Genomic DNA, 18,364 nt, shown 5'->3' on the forward strand with positions numbered 1-18,364 from the left:
TTTTTTTCAGGATTTTATACTTACAACATTTCATTGATTGAACATATTCCAAAGGTTGTGTTCTGTCAACCTTGCCTTTGTCACATGATGTTTTGATGGATGAGTGATATTTTATATTTTGATTAAGGTTTTGCTAAGGTTCTGTTTTACTGTGCTGTGAATGCAAATGTTTGATGCTATTACTTGTGTCTAATTTTATTTCCTGCACTAATAATCTTGGCTTCTCATATTTGTTATTTAACTTGGATTTATTGGTTAGATGTATTTCATAGGTCTTTATTGGTTAAGTTTCTTGTTTTTTCTTTTCCAATTTGATTACGCTGAACTGGTAATCTCGAGTGTATTACCTTTAATTGCTATTTGGAACTACGTTTAGAATTGGATCTGCACATCATAGTTTTCTTTTCCTTTTTTATTTAAGGTCCAGCATTTTTTTATTTTAAATTTGAATTTAGTAATGGCAATTTGGCGTTGGGATGTAACAATTAACTTTTTTTTTGGCCTGTGTGAATCCAAGGTTGTTTTGCGTATACTGTATGGGGGTGTGTGAATTTAAAGTAAAAAAACAAGAGATTAAAAAAGTTTAGTGAAAAAGTTTTTTTCGTGATATATTATATGTTCCTAATGAATGAATCTTTAACATGTGTTTAAGATTAAATTAAAAAAAATTTAAACAAATTTATTTCCATTTAAACATAAATTACACATGCTATTAAAAATATGACATGCCTGCATGAAAAAATTAAAAAGCCGAAAGCATCCGATCAATAGAAGAAGCAAATCCTACCATGCCACAGTCAATTTAAAATAAAACTAATGATGTGATAAAAAATAAAAAGAATATATTAAATAAGTATTAACATTATTAAAATATTTATATAAAGTCATCTTATTTTGTCAAGAAAATTCACGTGTTGACAAAATAAGATGATTTGACAAAAAAATCATCGATGGTTGTTGACGAAATAATATGATTTGACAAAAAAATCATCGATGGTGATCGCATATCCGTTATTCGAATACGTGAATCCAAACTTAAAAAAACATTTTCTTTTAGATATACTTAGAAATAAGAACGTGTCAAAATTCTTACAATCGTCACCACATTATTTCTGAGCCTTCTACACCGTTCAGAATGTAAACATGTACCACACACTCGTTTCCCTTTTACTTTGATGACACATAACATCACCATTTTACTTTTCGAATTTTTAATCAAATAAAATGAATCAACTTATTACCAAGCACAAAGGAACCACCCCCCCCCCCCAAAAAAAAAGCCTGTAAATCAGAAGTGGTTTAAATAATTAGTTTGATTTAATACTTGTTGAATAAAAAATATATATATATTAGAGTTTAATATATATTTATTATAAAATTTATTAAAAATTAATAAAAACATAAAAATAATGAATTATTTTTATAAATTCCTACTCTTTCAAATACTCCTTGTTAAATCATAGGAAAGACAGCAGCACCTATACCAAAACGACGTTCTGTCAATTAACATGCAGACAAGGTTCTACGAGAGTAATTTCATCATGTGGGTAACTAAGCAAAGGTTGCGTTTCCAACTACTTATTATTTAAATATTCAAACATTAATATTATAAGTAATATTGTCCATAATTATTTTTTATTTTCATTTTTTTATGTAGATGTGTCTAAAAAGTGTTAACTGTTGTTGAAGAAGGAAAGTGCTACTTTTTAATTAATATTCTAAGATTCATAAAGAAGATATTAAAAATGCTTTATTTTGTTAAAAAAAAAAAAAGGTTGCGTTTCCAACTTGTTATAGCCATCAAAGTCAATCATGACATGAATGACATTGACCATCGTAATTTAGTAAACAGATTTATATTGGTATGTTATTCTGTGGAATAGATTAGTTCTGTCACGCAAGTGCAGTCCTTAACAAAATACTAGTCAGCAGTGTCTAGGATGACAAGGACACAATCACGATAATATCAAGAACTAAGAAGTAAGAAGCTCCAATTAAAAGCCATGGAAATGCTTAGAGAGAAAAGTGGGAAACCATTGAAAATGGCAAAGTTTAGTTTGAGTTGTGGTGCTTCGGATTTCGTCTACTTTGGAGTTCTACTTTCCCATCTTTTGTTATCACAATTTTTCTTTCAACTTACATGGTGTGGCTCCACAGTACAGTTCCTTCCTGGATTCGAGGGACCCCTTCCTTTTGTTCTCGAAACGGGGTCAGTTACAGTATAGCTATAGCAACAAGCATATGGTTTTAATTGAAATTGAAATTGATGTTATTGAGTTTTATACACATGCATATTGTGCATGTTGAATAGGTATGTGGGGGTGGGTGAAAGAGAGGATGTTCAAGCCTTCTACTACTTCATTGAATCAGAGAGCAACCCAAAGAAGGATCCTCTAATGCTTTGGCTCACTGGGGGTCCTGGTTGCTCTGCCTTGTCTGGCCTTGTCTTTGAAATAGGTAATACACCAACTTTGCTTTCCACTTACTTTTAACTCTTGGATAGTCTCTCTCTCGGATAGTCTCTCAATACTTAAATAGGGAACATGTAAGTGGAATCCATTGTTCATATACTCATGTATGTCATAAGGTTTTAAAAGGGTATATATTTGGATTGCCCTTGACCCAAAATAGTGAAACTCTTTTAAAAGAACTAAGAGGATTGTAGGTCTTATTGAACGACTGACACAAAAATATGAGAGAAAAAAGTGTTTTGAAACTTTAAAGTGTAAGTAACATACACTACTCTTTTGTTTTGTAGTAAACATTAATTACTATTTTTTGCCAGTCTTGTGTTCTACAATTTTTACTAGCATCATTGTGATGCTCATTACACGTAACATACCAACAAATACTCGTTTCTATTTGTTTATGAACATAGAAGGTAACTAGATAGAAGACAGCTGAAACTTGGACGGTTAATCTATTTGGGTAATGCAGGTCCACTTGCATTTAAAAAAGAGGAATACAATGGGAGCCTGCCTAATATGGTCTTGAGGCCACACTCGTGGACAAAGGTAGGGGGTGTATCCTCATTTTTGCTGGCTAAAATAGATAATTTTTGCATTTGTTATATTTATCTTACCACATCCTTTTGGATATTTTTATCAGTTTACTATTCGATTATGCTTTATACATAATGGTATTTTTCATAACTGTTCTTGTTAGGTGAGTAGTATTATATTTGTAGACTTGCCGGTTTCCACGGGCTTCACTTATGCTAGAACAGAGTTTGCTACTCAACGAAGCGACTGGCTCCTAGTTCATCAAGTCCATCAATTTCTTAGGAAGGTATTCACCCAATTTTCACTGTTTTTATTTTACAATGCCACTTTTTTTGGTTTTGTTTTTAGATTTCAGTCAATTAAATTGTTGCAATCATGTTTAAATGTATGTAGTGGTTGATTGATCATCCAAGATTTTTGTCAAATGAAGTTTACATCGGTGGCGATTCATATTCTGGCATTCCTATTCCTGTAATTGTTCAAGAAATTTCACAAGGTACAGAACTTGTATATGGTTCAATGTGTATGGTAAAATTGAAACAACTAACATACGCAGAAGCTAATACCTCCTTGATAGTGTGTTAGGAAAAATTATTGAGTAGTTTGGGACCACCACATGTCTATGGTCCTGATCAGTCACTATGTGACGTGTCAAGATTTTCAATTGATAAGAAAAATATCAAAATTTTCAATGCACCCTGCATTATATCATTGCATTAAATTAGTATATTTTAAAAATATTTTAGTAATTTTTATTAATTATATTATACTTTATAAAATTATTAACTAAATATTAATTATTTTTTAACTTATTTTTAATTAATAGAGTTTATGATGAAAGTTTAAATTAATATTTATAAAAATAAATATTAATAAATGAAAAATATAATATTATAATATTTTTTAAAAAATTAATATAATAATAATTATTATTAATTTAAAAATATTTTTAATACTTTTATATCTTTAATATATTAATTACATTTTAAAAAACATCATTTTAATTATAAGAACTAAGGTTAATAAAAAAAAAGACTTAATTATATTTTTTGTCATTATAAATGTAACACGTTTTATGATAAATTCTTATAAAATTTTTGTTAAAATTTATTTTCTAAAATATTAAAAAATTAAGATTTAGTCTCTATTATCAACTTTCTTTCTTACTCTATTCATTAAACTCTAATGTGGATGTAAGGATGAAGTTGGTGTTGAGAGTGAGAGTAGGAGTGAGATAAAAGAGCGGAGTTGAAAAGTGAGGTGAAGGGAAGGGAGTGGATATCTGAGTGGGGTGAAAAAAAGGAATGAAAAAAGACTTTTTTTACAAATATTTAAAAATATGTTAAGAAACTTATTTATAAATATTAATTTTAAATAATAAAATATTATAAAATTAAATAACGTGTGATATTATATGAATATAGTTAGTCAACTCAATATTTAATAGAATGTAGTTGACGGTAGAGATTAAATTTTAATATTTTAGAGACTAAATCTTAAAAAAATTATAAAAATTTATCATAAAACATATTTATAGAGACAAAAAAATAATTAAGTCAAAATATATTAGTTATAAAACATAATCATAAAAAATTTTGTCAACTGATATACCGTAGAAATCTAATAAGTTAGGACTAAATAAAGAATAATTTAATTTTAGAAAGTAGATTTAAAATATTATTCTAGTTAAAAATATATGGTGAACCAAAAAATTAGTTTAAAATGCATCCAATTTTTTTAAATCCAATTTAAAATTAGTTATAGACTGATCTCTCGTAGCTGAATTATTTAGCCTGCCTTAATTTGTAACCATATATTTTGAGCAGTGTGACTCTGTTTTTCTATGTTGCCACCATAATTATGTTGAAAGCTTAACTGTTTCCTATTTTGTTTTTCAGCAAATGAAAGAGGGGCCAAACCATGGATAAATCTCCAGGTTAGTGTTTTAAAGTATCACTCTCATGTTAAGAATATATATTTTTTAACTATATAAAACGTGTGTGGGGAGAGTGAAAGGAGGGGTTGTATCTTGTACGTTGTAGTAATGTTAACAAATGAAAGTCTAGGATTTAAAACTTCTAAATTTTTATGTTTTCTATAATGATGGCATGAAGCCATGAAAGTTGGAATTTAAAATCTCTTCCTAACTACTCAAAGGACTGATCACTAGTTAACCATTCCCTGAGGCATTATATGAGGAGCAAATGGGTTTGTACAAATGGCCACTGAAAAGTAGAATTGTATGTGAATTTTGATTATATGAGAATCTTTTGGACAGCTGCCGAGAAATGTTCATCAACTGATGAGAATATTTTTTAATTGGTTGGGTATTCCACTAGTTAGGGAAGGTGTCATGGTATTATTATATAACGGCTTTCAGATTGACTATGAAATGTTTTTTTTCTTCAGGGATACCTGCTGGGGAATGCAGCAACAACTACATGGGAAAAAAACTATGCAATCCCTTATGCTCATGGAATGGGACTTATTTCTGATGAGTTATACGATGTAATCTCATTATAATTCCTCACTAGCTATTCCGCAAAAAATGTATTAACTAACAAAAATCAAATGCTAAAGCCTAAAGGTTCTCTATTTATTTTAATGACCAGTCACTGCAAAATAATTGTAACGGAGAGTATATAAATGTAGACCCCAGAAATGTATTATGTTCAAGAGATCTCGACTCATTCGATGAGGTATGAATCCTTTGTTCGAGGGGTGACCCTTCGACATTTCTTATCAAAATTTCATGAGTAGAATTTCAAGTCAAACGGGAAATCACCAAGTCAACCATTTCTCCATTCCCACAGGCTACATCAGGAATTAATAAAGCCCATATTTTGGACCCGGCATGTGAGTGGATTGAAACCCATCATGAAACTTCTCAAAGGAGATCTATAATGAAGAAACATCCTGGGAAGAAGGTCCTCAGTACTCATCTCAAATTGCCACCCTTAATCTGTCGGGTAATCTTTCTTCATGCTTTATAGAATCAGAGATGTTTTATATATTTATGCAATAAGAACCTGTTAGAAATAATAATTACAAAATAAAATGGTGCGTGAGTTGAAAAAAAATGAAAGGTTGCAAATTAGTGTGAGTTAAGAACCATAATTTTTTAATTAAAGATTATAATTTTAAATTTGTGACCACTTAACATTTAGTGATATGTCAATTGTTTGATATAAATTAGGACCACTCTGCCACTAATATAAATAGTAGACTATGGTCATGTATTAAATTTCCATTTTGTATTATTCTTCTCTTCCTGCATCTAACACAATCTAGCTATACCATGCATGCACTTGTTGTTTCAATATGCCATCTCTTATTTGCATATGCAGCCACATTATCCAAATATTTGTGCTAACTACTTGTTCATCTGCTTTCCACTGTTAGAGTTATGTGTACTTCCTCTCTGTCTATTGGGCTAATGATGATAATGTTCGCAGAGCATTGCACATCCGTAAGGTGTAGTTGACACAAATGAAAGTAATTTTCTCACTTAAATAGTTGGCATACTACTACATATAATAACATAAAGGTTGGTTGCATGTGCTGCAGGGAAGTATAGGAAAATGGCATCGCTGTACCTTCAATATACCCAACAAGAGGGATATCCCTAGCAGCTTTGAGTATCATGTAATCCTTAGTAGAAAAGGCATTCGTTCACTTATATACAGGTCAATATTGTTTCTCTATGCTCATCAGTCATCACATACTGCATTAACGTAACACGCACAGATGAACTAATTTGAATTCCACGTGGCAAATAAATTTTGCATATTGATAACAGTGGTGATCATGACATGACGATTCCTTTCTTGGCGACTCAAGCATGGATAAGATCTTTAAACTACTCCATTGTGGATGATTGGAGACAATGGCGTACAAATGGCCAAGTGGCAGGGTATTTTCCTAGCTATACAGTTATATAATAACCAGGATGGACTTGTCTGTAAGGAAAATCTAAGTAAATTATGTACTTAATATTTGTTTTTCTGCAATTAGGTACACAAGGACTTACTCAAATCGGATGACATTTGCAACTGTGAAGGCAAGTCTACTCTCCCTCTTGCTACACTTGTGGGTTACACATAGATTTTGCTTGATGGATCTATGAAGGATAAAAGTGAACCAAATGATTTAGGCCTTAAATTTGTTGGACCTTATTAAACAAAGTGAATTTGAATGGTTGACTCCACCAATATTTGATAGACTTGTTTTGCCTAAAAATTTCATAAGAGAGCAGTTGTTGATTGAATAGGGGATTCCTTTTTCGTTTTAGCTGTATCAACCATGCACTGAGAATGAGGTATGTGTCAATCAATTGGTTGTTACTTATTCTATTATTTTTTATTGATATACTTTCAGGGTGGAGGCCATACAGCTCCCGAGTACAGGCCTGAAGAATGCTTTGCCATGTACAGTAGATGGATATCTAACAAGGCTTTGTAGAAATAATCAAATAAGGTTATCTACCATTTTGTTTCTTAAGTATCTCTGCACTTTCTATTTTGTTTGAATAAAAAAGTGGTAAGAAGGAGATGACATAAATAAATTATCAATAACATGGAAGAGACAGGTAGAGATTCAATTTAGAAAATTATGGCTCCAGCCTCAATAAACTGCAAGTAATTTTACTCAATCGTAACTACTCAACTAGCTAACTGCTTGAAGTCGGAAGATGGTGGTATATGGTAGGTCCATTATTCAACTGAAAATAATGAGTCTTTAGATCAAACCAAATTGTTGCACCAAATTTTGCATGTATGACATTTGCTACAAGTTCTTCTCAGATCGAATTAAGAAGTCATAATGTTATTATTGCGCTCCCTGACAAAAAGAAGATGAGAACAGTGCCATTAAATATACCCATATAGGAGCGGATCCATCAACAAAATAATATTTGTTTTTAGTAGTGAGAACCATCTTGTAAAAGTCGTACCAAAAATTATAGTTGTGATCTCCTTATAAAGATTGATACTAATGGGACTACGAGACTATTAGAAGGATGCATGAAGAAAGGATTAAAAGGATTGTCGTTTGTGTTTAAGTGTTTGAGGCTACTTATTAAACACGTAGATTAGTTGGTTCTAAAAATATAGTTGTATTAGAAGTTTTAATATTTAATTTATTATGTATTGTAAATTTAATTTAACTTTATCTAAATTACTTAAAATGTGTAATATATATTAGTGAGTGGAGGAAAATAGAAGGCTTAGAGATTGGGAACTAATTGAGGAGGATGAAAGCGTTGGAAACTTCATTGGCTCAAATAATGGAAAACAAAACGAAGGAAAAAGTAAATGTGGGAAGTGAAATTCAACATCAATTTCGTCATTTGTAATAGAGTGGAAAGTGTGAGTGAATAGTAAGTCCCACTAAAAATATAAAGGAAGAATATGAAGTTGCAAAGAAGATAACCATTAAGAAGAGGAAATATCTAACCTCCGTGTCAACATATTACTTAATATAATAAATTATCATTTTATTACTTTACTTAAAGTTTTTATGACGAGAATAAATTATTTAATAACTTTTAATTTTAGAGATTAAAATTTAAAATTTTAAAAATTAACTTAAATAAGGTTGTATATTTTAAGAATTAAAGTAAATATTTATTTTTAATAAATGTTAACTAATAATAAAATAAAGTTGTACTTCAAACTTGTCATATGAAAAGTCATAATTTAGCATTATTTTTATAATATTTTTTTAAAAATTATTATTATTATTTTATTTTAAATGTAAAAAATACTTTTTAGATATATTAATTATTAAAATTTGTGATAATAAAAAACTTATTTTTTATAAAAACAAATATATTTGTTAATTTAACATATAATATATTGATTTAACCATTTAATATTAAAGTATTTCTAAAATAAAATATAAATTTATAATATATAACTAATTTTATTAAATTTTTAAAAAATATATTTTATAAATAAAATCTGGAATAGTATCAATATTTATATTAGTATATTATACCATGTAACAGATAACAACCGTCACCAAACATATTCCTTAATAAAATAACACTTTTTTTTTTCATTAGTTGTGGTTTAAATTTTATTTATTTATTTTAAATTATTTTTTATTAAAAAATTATTGTTTTTACAGTAATATTTTTATTTATTAAATATGTTTTTTAGTTAAAATAATTTTAAAATCAGTAATCGCTTAATTATTGTTACAACTTTAATATAAAGACATTTTAATAAAAAAAAATTATCGTAAGAATTCAGAAATGTCTATTATTTTACTTATGTGTCTATTGCTATTTTAATTAAAAATATATATAATATATCTTTATTATGAATATAGTTATAAAAATTTATTTTTTAATTACTTAAAAGAAAATAATAATAAATATATAAATATAACAATCAATAAACCATAACAATTGGTTAAATTTATCTTTATCTTTATCTTTATATATATAAAAGTATATGAGTTTTGGAGAAAAATTTACAATAAGTTTTGGAAGAGAATCTATCGTCTACTCTTTCATAATAATTTTTATATAATAATTAATAATTACTATTTAAGATTTTCTTGAATGGTTTAATTCATATCAATTAAATTTATTCATTTTTAATTAGTAATTTTGATATATCTTTACGTTTAAGGCTGTCTTGAATAGTTTAATTAAAATAAGTTAAATGCATTTATTTATTTATATATTTAAAAAATACATGTTTTGCGACAAATTTAAACTTTAATATTAATGTTTATTATTGAAAATTAATAATTGATAAAATTAATGAAAACTCTTAAACTTTAAATTAAGTTTATTATAAAAGTTTTGAATGGTTTAATTAAAATCAGATAAATGTATTTATTTTTAATTAGCAGTTTTTATATATTCAAAAGATGCATCATTTGCAACAAATTTTTATTATTATTAAAAATTAATAATTAATAAAATTACAGAAAACTCTTAAACTTTAAATTAAGTTTATTATAAAACAATAAATAAAAAAATATTTTCAAATAAGAAAGAAATTATATTTTATTAGGTATATATATAAGGGAAAGTTAAGGTTATTTGTTTGAAATTTTACTAAAATTCTTATAAAATGGCGCCTACTATTTCAGTGCTTTCTGAAATACAACCTAGAAAGGTGAATTGAAAGATAATAGTTCAGATCATTTATTTGTGATTTTCTCATGAGTTTCGAAATAAAACTCAATTCAATAGCATGGACATGATTTTAGTCGATAAAAAGGTGAAGCTTTTAGATTTCTTTTGTCGAAGTGCATAAAATTTTCTTCTTATTTAATTCCTTCATATTCTCTCATTATTTCAGAATTCAAGAATTCATTGTACTGTTAGGAAGGATATTATATCACGTTATAAAAAGCTACTCCATGAAGACAATGTGTATATCATGAAAAATTTTATGGTAATTGTTAGAAACAACTAAAGAAGAAGAAAGAGAAAAGAGAGAGAGAGAGAGAATACAAGAATTTAACGTGATTCGACACACAGTATATGTACCTATGTCCACGACTACACTAGGAAAATATTTTATTCATTGGATGATTCTTAAAGTTGTACAGGATATTACTTATATAATAATAGTAAAACAGATGTCACTCAAGAGTAGACAATGTGAGACTAAATAAGACTACACAATCTCAACAATTCTCCCACTTTGAGTGTGATTAGATCCTTGTAAATAATGAGCTCATGTGTTCTTCACCTAGTATAGCGTCTTCATCATCAGTTATCATCGGAGGCCAGTTGAGGCAATGCAAAGCCTCAACATATCAGTTGTAACAGTCTTGGTCAACATATCAGCTGGATTTTCTGATCTTGAGATCTTCAACAAAGACAAGTCTCTAGCACTTATTAGGTCTCTAATAAAATGATACTTCATATTAATATGCTTGCATCTAGAATAAAAAACTAGATTTTTAGCGAGACGTATAGCATTTTGACTGTCACTGAATAATGGAGAATCTTCCTATTCTTTTCCCAATTCTTTGAGAAAATTCTTTAGCCATAGCATCTCTTTTGCTGCTTCTGAAATAGCCACAAACTCAGCTTCAATGGTTGAGAGAGCAACTCTACTTTGAAGTTTATACTTCCAACTCACAGTAGTACCACCTAAGGTAAAAATATAACCTATGGTGCTTTTCCTACCATCCAAATCTCCTTCCTGATCTGCATAAAAAAATGCTTTTAAAGTGATATTAGTTTGCCAAAGCACAAACACATTTATGAAGTGCCCTTCAGATATCTCAATATCCACTTCACACCTTCCCAATGCTCTTTTCCAAGATTTGATAGGAACCTACTGACAACTCCCACTACATGTGCTATGTCAGGTCTAGTACACATCATAGCATACGTTAAGCTTACTACAGCTGATGCATATGGTATTCTTGACATGTAATTTTCTTCTTCATCTGTCTGTGAAAATTGCTTCTTTAAAAACTTTAAGTGAGTTCCTAATGGGTATTTTTGGTCTTAGCATCTCCAACATTAAATCTATCAAGCAATTTTTCTATACATTTCTCTTGAGACAGTTTCAAAATACCTTTTGATCCATTTTTGAGGATTCTTATGCCGAGAATTTGTTTAGCTAGTTTAAGATCTTTCATCTCAAAGTTTTCTACCAATTGTTGCTTCAATTTATTGATTTTTATCATACAGGACCCTACAATTAACATGTCATCAACATATAAAGCAAGAACGACATAACTATCAACATACTTCTTAACATAGCAGGAATGATCTACATAACATCTGTGAAATTTAGAGTTGCTCATAAACTCATTAAACTTCTTGTACCACTGTCTTGGTACTTATTTCAAGCCATACAAGCTTTTGTGAAGTTTGCATACAAGATTCTCCTTGCCTGGAACTTCAAAACCTTATGATTGTACCATATAGATATCTTTCTCTAGATGCCCATGAAGGAATGCACTTTTAACATCTAATTACTCCAAGTAAAGATTCTTTGCAGCTACAATACTCAAGATAACTCTAATGGTAGTCATCCTAATAACAGGAGAGAAAATCTTTGTGAAGTTAATTCCCTATTTCTGTTGAAACTCTTTCACTACAAGTCTCGCTTTGTATCTTCTACTACTGTCAGGTTCTTCTTTTAACTTATAAACCCACTTGTTCTGCAAGGTTTTTTTTCCTTATGGTAGCTTAGTTAATGACCATGTTCAATTCTTTTGAAGAGATATCATTTCATCTTTCATTGTTAACTCTCACTTAATAGAGTCATTCTCCTGCATGGCTTCTACAAAATATTCTGGCTCACCAGCATCAGTTAATAATAAATAATGCAATGAAGGAGAATACTTTTGCAGTGTTACTGGTACTCTAGTAGATCTCCTCAATTAGGTCATAGGGATTTCTGGCATTGTTGTGGGCTCTGGTTCTGATTCTCATTCAGGTTCTTCCTCTGTATCTGACCTTCTATTAGCTACATCACTTTTTAAAATTTCTTTCAGTTCTACACTTTCAAAAAGTTTTGGCAATCTTGTTGCACCCATAGATTCCGCATATCTATCTTTATAGAACTTGTACCATTAAAAGTAACATTTCTACTTCTAATAATTTTCTTGTTTTGGTTATCCCAAAACTTGTAGTCATACATGTCAGATCCATAACTGCTAAAATAACACTATTTTACCTTGGGGTCTAATTTATCTCTATTGCCAGAGTCTATCAAAACATATAAGACACAACTAAAAACTCTCAAGTGTGAAATTTTTACCTTCTTTCCAGACCATACTTCTTCAGGTAATTGATAATCCAAGAAAACTGACGGTCTTCTATTTATGAGGTAAGATGTTGTATTTATTGCTTCTGCCTAAAACATTTTAGGTAAGCCAGACTGGATCCACATACATCTGGCTCTCTCATTTAGGGTTCTATTCATTCTTTCTGCCACACCATTTTGTTCGAGTGTACCTGGTACTGTTTTAACCATTTTCATCCCATTTTTTTAATATAAGTCCTTAAACTCCTTGCTATTATACTCTCCACAATTAACAAATTTTAGACTTTTAATCTTTAAACCTATTTGATTTTCAACTTCTGCTTTTCATATTTTAAATACAGAAAACGCATCAAATTTATTTTTAAGAAAATAAACCCATACCTTTCTTATAGAATCATCAATGAATGTGACATAATAGCGTGATCCTCCAAGGGATTGTATTGGGGATGGCCCCCAAATATCTGTATGCACCAATTCTAACTTTTCAACTTTGTATGTCTTTCTTGACTTTGAGAAGCTAACTTTTTCTGCTTTCTGAAGATGCAATGTCCACATACTCCAACATCAATATGCTTCAGACTTGATAGTTTTCCCTTTGACGCCATAAGCTTCATTCCTTTATCACTCATGTGTCCAAGTCTTTGATGCCATAATGAGAAACTATCAACAGCCTCAGTAACTGCTACCATGTCCTCATGTGCAACCATGTAAAGAGACTCTTGCTTCTTTCCACGAGCTACAACTAAATTGTCTTTTGTTACCTTCCAAGCTCCATCTCCAAAAGTGGTGTAAATGTCCCTCATCATCCAACTGCCCTATAGATATTAAATTTCTCTTTAAGGTAGGAATATGTTTGACATTGTGCAATGTCCACAAGGTTCCACTTGAAGTTTTGATGTTAATATCACCTCTTCCCACAATATCAAGAGGTTTTTCATCTGCAAGGTAGACCTTCCCAAACTTTCCAAAAACATAATTAGATAATAGTTCTATAGAAGGAATAGTGTGGAAAGACGCACCTGAGTCCATAACCCATGAGTCAATAATACTATCCATGCTACAAAGTAAAGCATTTGCGGATTCATCAGTTACTATATTTGCAGATTCATTTCATACTTCTTATTATTATTATTATTTCTCCTCCTTGGAGCCTTGCAGTGTCTGGTAAAATGACCTCTTTTGTCGCAATTTCAACAAATAATATCATTTTGGGCTTTTGTTTGCCCTCTCCCTCTAGACTTTGATCTTCCGCGGCCTTAATTTTGACTCTTCTGGCTACTCTTTCCTCTACTTTCAGTATTCAGTGCTGAACTGGAAGTAGAACTAAAAAGTTCTCCTAAATTTCTCCTGTGAACTTCTTCGCTTAAGATCAGGTCACGAATGTCATCAAGTTTTAACTTGTTATCCCTTGCAAAACTGCTAACTGTAGTAACAGTTGCAACTCAGCTTTCCAGAAGAGATGATAATAGAATCAATATCTTTACCTCATCATCAAACATGATCTTCACTGACACCAATTGGGCAAGAATTGTATTAAATTCATTAATATGATCAGTGACAGAATTACCTTCTCCTATTTTGAGGTTGAATAACTAACGCATCAAATGTACTTTATTTGCTGCAAATGGCTTCTCGTACATATTTGACAGTGCTTTCATCAAATCTATAGTAGTCTTCTTGTTCACAATGTTGAACCACATTCTTGGCTAGTGTTAATCTCACTACACCAAGTGTTTGTCGATCTAGCAACTCTCATTCTGACTACTCCATGTCATTTGGCTTCTCTTATTTTAAGGGTTAATACAACTTCTTCTGATACAAATAGTCTTCTATCTGCATCTTCCATAATTCAAAGTCTTTTCCGTCAAACTTCTCAATCTTCACTTTTCCCTCTTCCAATGTCATTGCTCCTATTGCTTCCTCTAAGCTAAGGAAAGCCCCACTACTTTCAAAAAATCAAATCTTTTCTGATGTGAAAGATCAGACAATGTTGTAACCACAAAGTATACTAAGATATTGGCTTTTGATACCCGTTGTTAAGAACAACTAAAGAAGAAAGAGAAAAGGGAGAGAAAATACAAGAATTTAACGTGGTTCGGCACACAGTATATGTACCTACGTCCACAACTACATTAGGAAAATATTTTATTCACTGGATGATTTTTAAAGTTTTACAGGACATTACTTATATAGTAATAATAAAATAGAAATCGTTTAAGAGTAAATAATGTGAGACTAAATAAGATTACACTATCTCAACAATAATTACTCCTGAAAAAAAGATGTGAACCACTAAACACAAATGAAAATTAAATTTAATAGCAACCACCATAGTTTCAGAAGTCAAATGTGACAACATCTCTTTTAACTGTTCTGATTTTGTTCCATTCTCAAAAAATTTAAGTCAGCTAGATGAACTATATCTAATTGGTGAGTTTTTTTATTTTATTTTAATCGCTTTCATATTTATCTATGTATGCTACTTTATTATTTTAAAACAATATTTGACACATGTTCAGTTAGATGTCATTGGTCATATGGTTGAGAAAAATAATCCCAAAGACGTAGAAAAAAAAATGGAAAGAAAAGCAAACATATTAATTTGATTCTCAAAGATTTAGAATGAGTATTATTTTGTAACATATTTTAATGGCTAAAGTATTTGTTTAATATTTTTTCTCTTTCATTACTTTATACTAATTAAGATTATATTATATCAAATTTGTTTCATAGGAATCAGAGAATTATTTGACTTTATGGAAGGAGTTTGCTGATCAAATGGTTGATTTTCTAAAGAATGAAAATTCTAATGCTTTACCTATTATAATTATTCAATTATGTAAAATGAAAATATTTGGTGTATGATTCTTTATCTATATTGAACTATTTTTAATTGTGTGATAGTTATTATTATCAACAAATTATATTTCATCGTTATTTCAGGAACTTTAGGCATATCAAATACTTATGATGGGACAAAGTTGTATATCAATCCTAATATAAAAGAGACTGTTGATTACAAGAATAAGTAAGTAGTTTAATTATTTTTTATTTATAGAGACATCATTATGTTTTGCATGATGTTTTCTATTTTTGTTAACTTATAAGCTATCCAATTTGTAGTATAGGATGAATATGAATGATGCAGGTATAAGTCAAGTATTAAGTCAGATGTCTGGGTACTCTTCTGTTTCAATGGAAGATGATTTACTCCAAGCTCAAAGCATGACCGTACATGAAATAATTGAGACAAATTATGTATGTTTTATATTGAAATAATGAAGTGAAATGCATATAATTATTTTTAAAATATATAAAATTCATAATTTGAAATTTCACTTTGAAAAGGTTGGATTCGATGTTGTTCTTGCCCAAGTTATTAAAATTGAATATGAGAAGGGATGGCAATATAACTCATGTAACAAGTGTTTCAAGAAGTTGAAAGAAAATGGACCTAAGTTTTTTTGTGAAAATTGTTAGAGATATATCATTTCTACTTCCCGGTATAAACATTACTACTTGTAAACTATATATTCAATTTAAAACTAATTTAGTAAAATTTTTAGTGGACTTATGACCAATTCTTTTTTCTAGGTTTAAGTTGTATGTTAATGTTATAGATTCTACTAAATCTACTTCTTTTACAATATTTGAAAATTCCCTATCACAATTCATTGGAAAGTCTGCAAAACAATTGAAAATATAAATGACTGAGGTTGATTGTGTTGATATTGATTTCATTTAATCTTTTATATTTGTTTTAATCTATAACATTTTTAAAATAGTTTTTTTACTCTTATAGGCAAATGTGAATAATAGATTTCCTCCTGAGATTGATACAATATTATTCAAGTTTTTTCTATTCAAAGTTGAAATTACTCAAACAAATTTAAATGTCAATTGGGTTTCATACAATGTTAAGAGACTTGTTGATAGTGTTGATGTAATTGACCAGTTTAAATCATTGCACAGTATTAAGGTATATTTTAAAAATTATTAATGATTGAAATAAAGGTGTCAAAATAAAATAATTAAATCTTGCATATTAGTGGAACGATGATGAAGTAGAAGGAGATTCGGAGGATAGTTTGTCAACTCAAAATGCTGACAGTTTGAAGGTTGTAATTTGTTTTCAATAAATTTAATCATTTTCAAATTGAAATGAAATTTTATTTGATAAATTTATTTATTGTCAAATCTCTAAAAAAAATTGTATTATGTTTGATGCATGAAGACTTTGAATGAAGGTGCTAGCTTAACCATAAGTAATGTTGAAGATGAACAAATAATTGATATTACAAGGTAGTAAATGAATTGACTTCAAATAAGTAACAATATTTTAAAAAGTATTGGTTTAAATGTTGATTATCATTTAAATTGTGTTAGGATACCTAAAGAGTTTATGTTAAAGTAGCTTCGGGTACTAAGCAACCTTGCAAAATGATAATGAATGAGAATGAAATGAGTCTATCAGTTGTTAAGGAGTCACAAACACAAAGTTCAAGGACTAAGCCTTTAAAGAAGGTCATCATTAAGAAGGAGTTAAATGTTTAATTTTCATTGATTTAATTTTCTTTTTATTTATATGTGACTTTTTTTTGTTTCCTAATATTTAGTTATAAAGTTATTTGCTGATATTTTAATATATCTAAACCATGATATTCTCTACCAATATTATGTGAGTAGACAAGATTTTGAAAATATAAATTTAACTTTTAAGTTTTTTTTAAAATTTTTTTACAGCATTTCAATTTAAGTCTTTCATTATCATTGTGAAATACATTCGTTATATTAGTCAGGTTATATTAGTGCAATTAGCATAGTTACCTATTTTTTTGTAACTTTAGTATTAATATATTAATACATTTATTTTTGTAAAGTTTAAGGCCATTTTGAATTATTTAATTTAAATAACTTAAATGCATTCATTTCTAATTAGCAATTTTGATATATTCAAGAGGTACATCAGCACCTTTTTTTTAATTAGCAATTAAATGAAATTTTGAATTTTAATATAAATAATTTACTTTAAATTTTATTCTTGAAAACTGATAATTTGTACATAATTAATGAGAAATAAAGGAATGAATGAATAAGAATTGATGAGTATATATATATATTCTAAATATAATGTATGTTACATTTGAATCTGTTATAAATAATCAAATGAAAGCTCTATGGACAGACTTAAAATATTTAATAAAGATAAAAAAATTATATTTTATTTAGTGTGTATATATATTAACATATTTGTATGTTTTTTTTTAACTTTAATATTAACATATAGGATCATTCACGAAGAATAGTAGAATAAATAAATTATAATTAATTAAATTATATATTTGAAAGGTCATACAATAATGAAATAAGAATTAATATTAATCATTTCGTATTTGTAACTTTAATATTAACATATTAATGCATTTATTCTTACAAAGGTTACAACAATTTTAAATTTTCATATTAATAATTTACTTTAAATTTTATTATTAAAAACTGCTAATTGGTATCTGATTAACGAGGAATAGTAAATTAAATGAATAAATTTTATTATTATTTTAACTTTTGATATTACTATATTTGTTATGTAACTAAACTAGTTTATAT

At 28.7% G+C, this 18,364-nt stretch overlaps 1 protein-coding gene across 3 annotated transcripts; it reads left to right on the plus strand.

Moving 5' to 3' along the window:
* Nucleotides 1-1,973: 1,973 nt before the first annotated feature.
* On the plus strand, nt 1,974-8,301 carry LOC113864913 (putative serine carboxypeptidase-like 52). Of its 3 annotated transcripts, XM_027499150.1 has the most exons (14): nt 1,974-2,209; nt 2,312-2,457; nt 2,938-3,014; nt 3,166-3,288; nt 3,396-3,498; nt 4,901-4,938; nt 5,412-5,510; nt 5,615-5,701; nt 5,816-5,971; nt 6,405-6,476; nt 6,570-6,688; nt 6,802-6,915; nt 7,017-7,062; nt 7,380-8,301. In XM_027499150.1, exons 1-14 carry the CDS (start codon nt 2,004-2,006, stop codon nt 7,461-7,463), a joined length of 1,470 nt encoding a protein of 489 aa, XP_027354951.1. In that variant the 5' UTR covers nt 1,974-2,003; the 3' UTR covers nt 7,464-8,301. The 3 variants fall into 3 exon arrangements, with proteins under 3 accessions (XP_027354951.1, XP_027354959.1, XP_027354968.1); XM_027499158.1 differs by lacking the exons at nt 5,615-5,701; nt 5,816-5,971 and having other exon boundaries at nt 7,380-8,172; XM_027499167.1 differs by lacking the exons at nt 2,312-2,457; nt 2,938-3,014; nt 3,166-3,288; ... (3 more) ...; nt 5,615-5,701; nt 5,816-5,971 and having other exon boundaries at nt 6,407-6,476; nt 7,380-8,172.
* Nucleotides 8,302-18,364: the final 10,063 nt, after the last annotated feature.

This window comes from Abrus precatorius, unplaced genomic scaffold (genome assembly GCF_003935025.1).
Source record: "Abrus precatorius isolate BTA unplaced genomic scaffold, Abrus_2018 Scaffold10, whole genome shotgun sequence".
In the NCBI taxonomy this organism is placed as follows: domain Eukaryota; kingdom Viridiplantae; phylum Streptophyta; class Magnoliopsida; order Fabales; family Fabaceae; genus Abrus; species Abrus precatorius.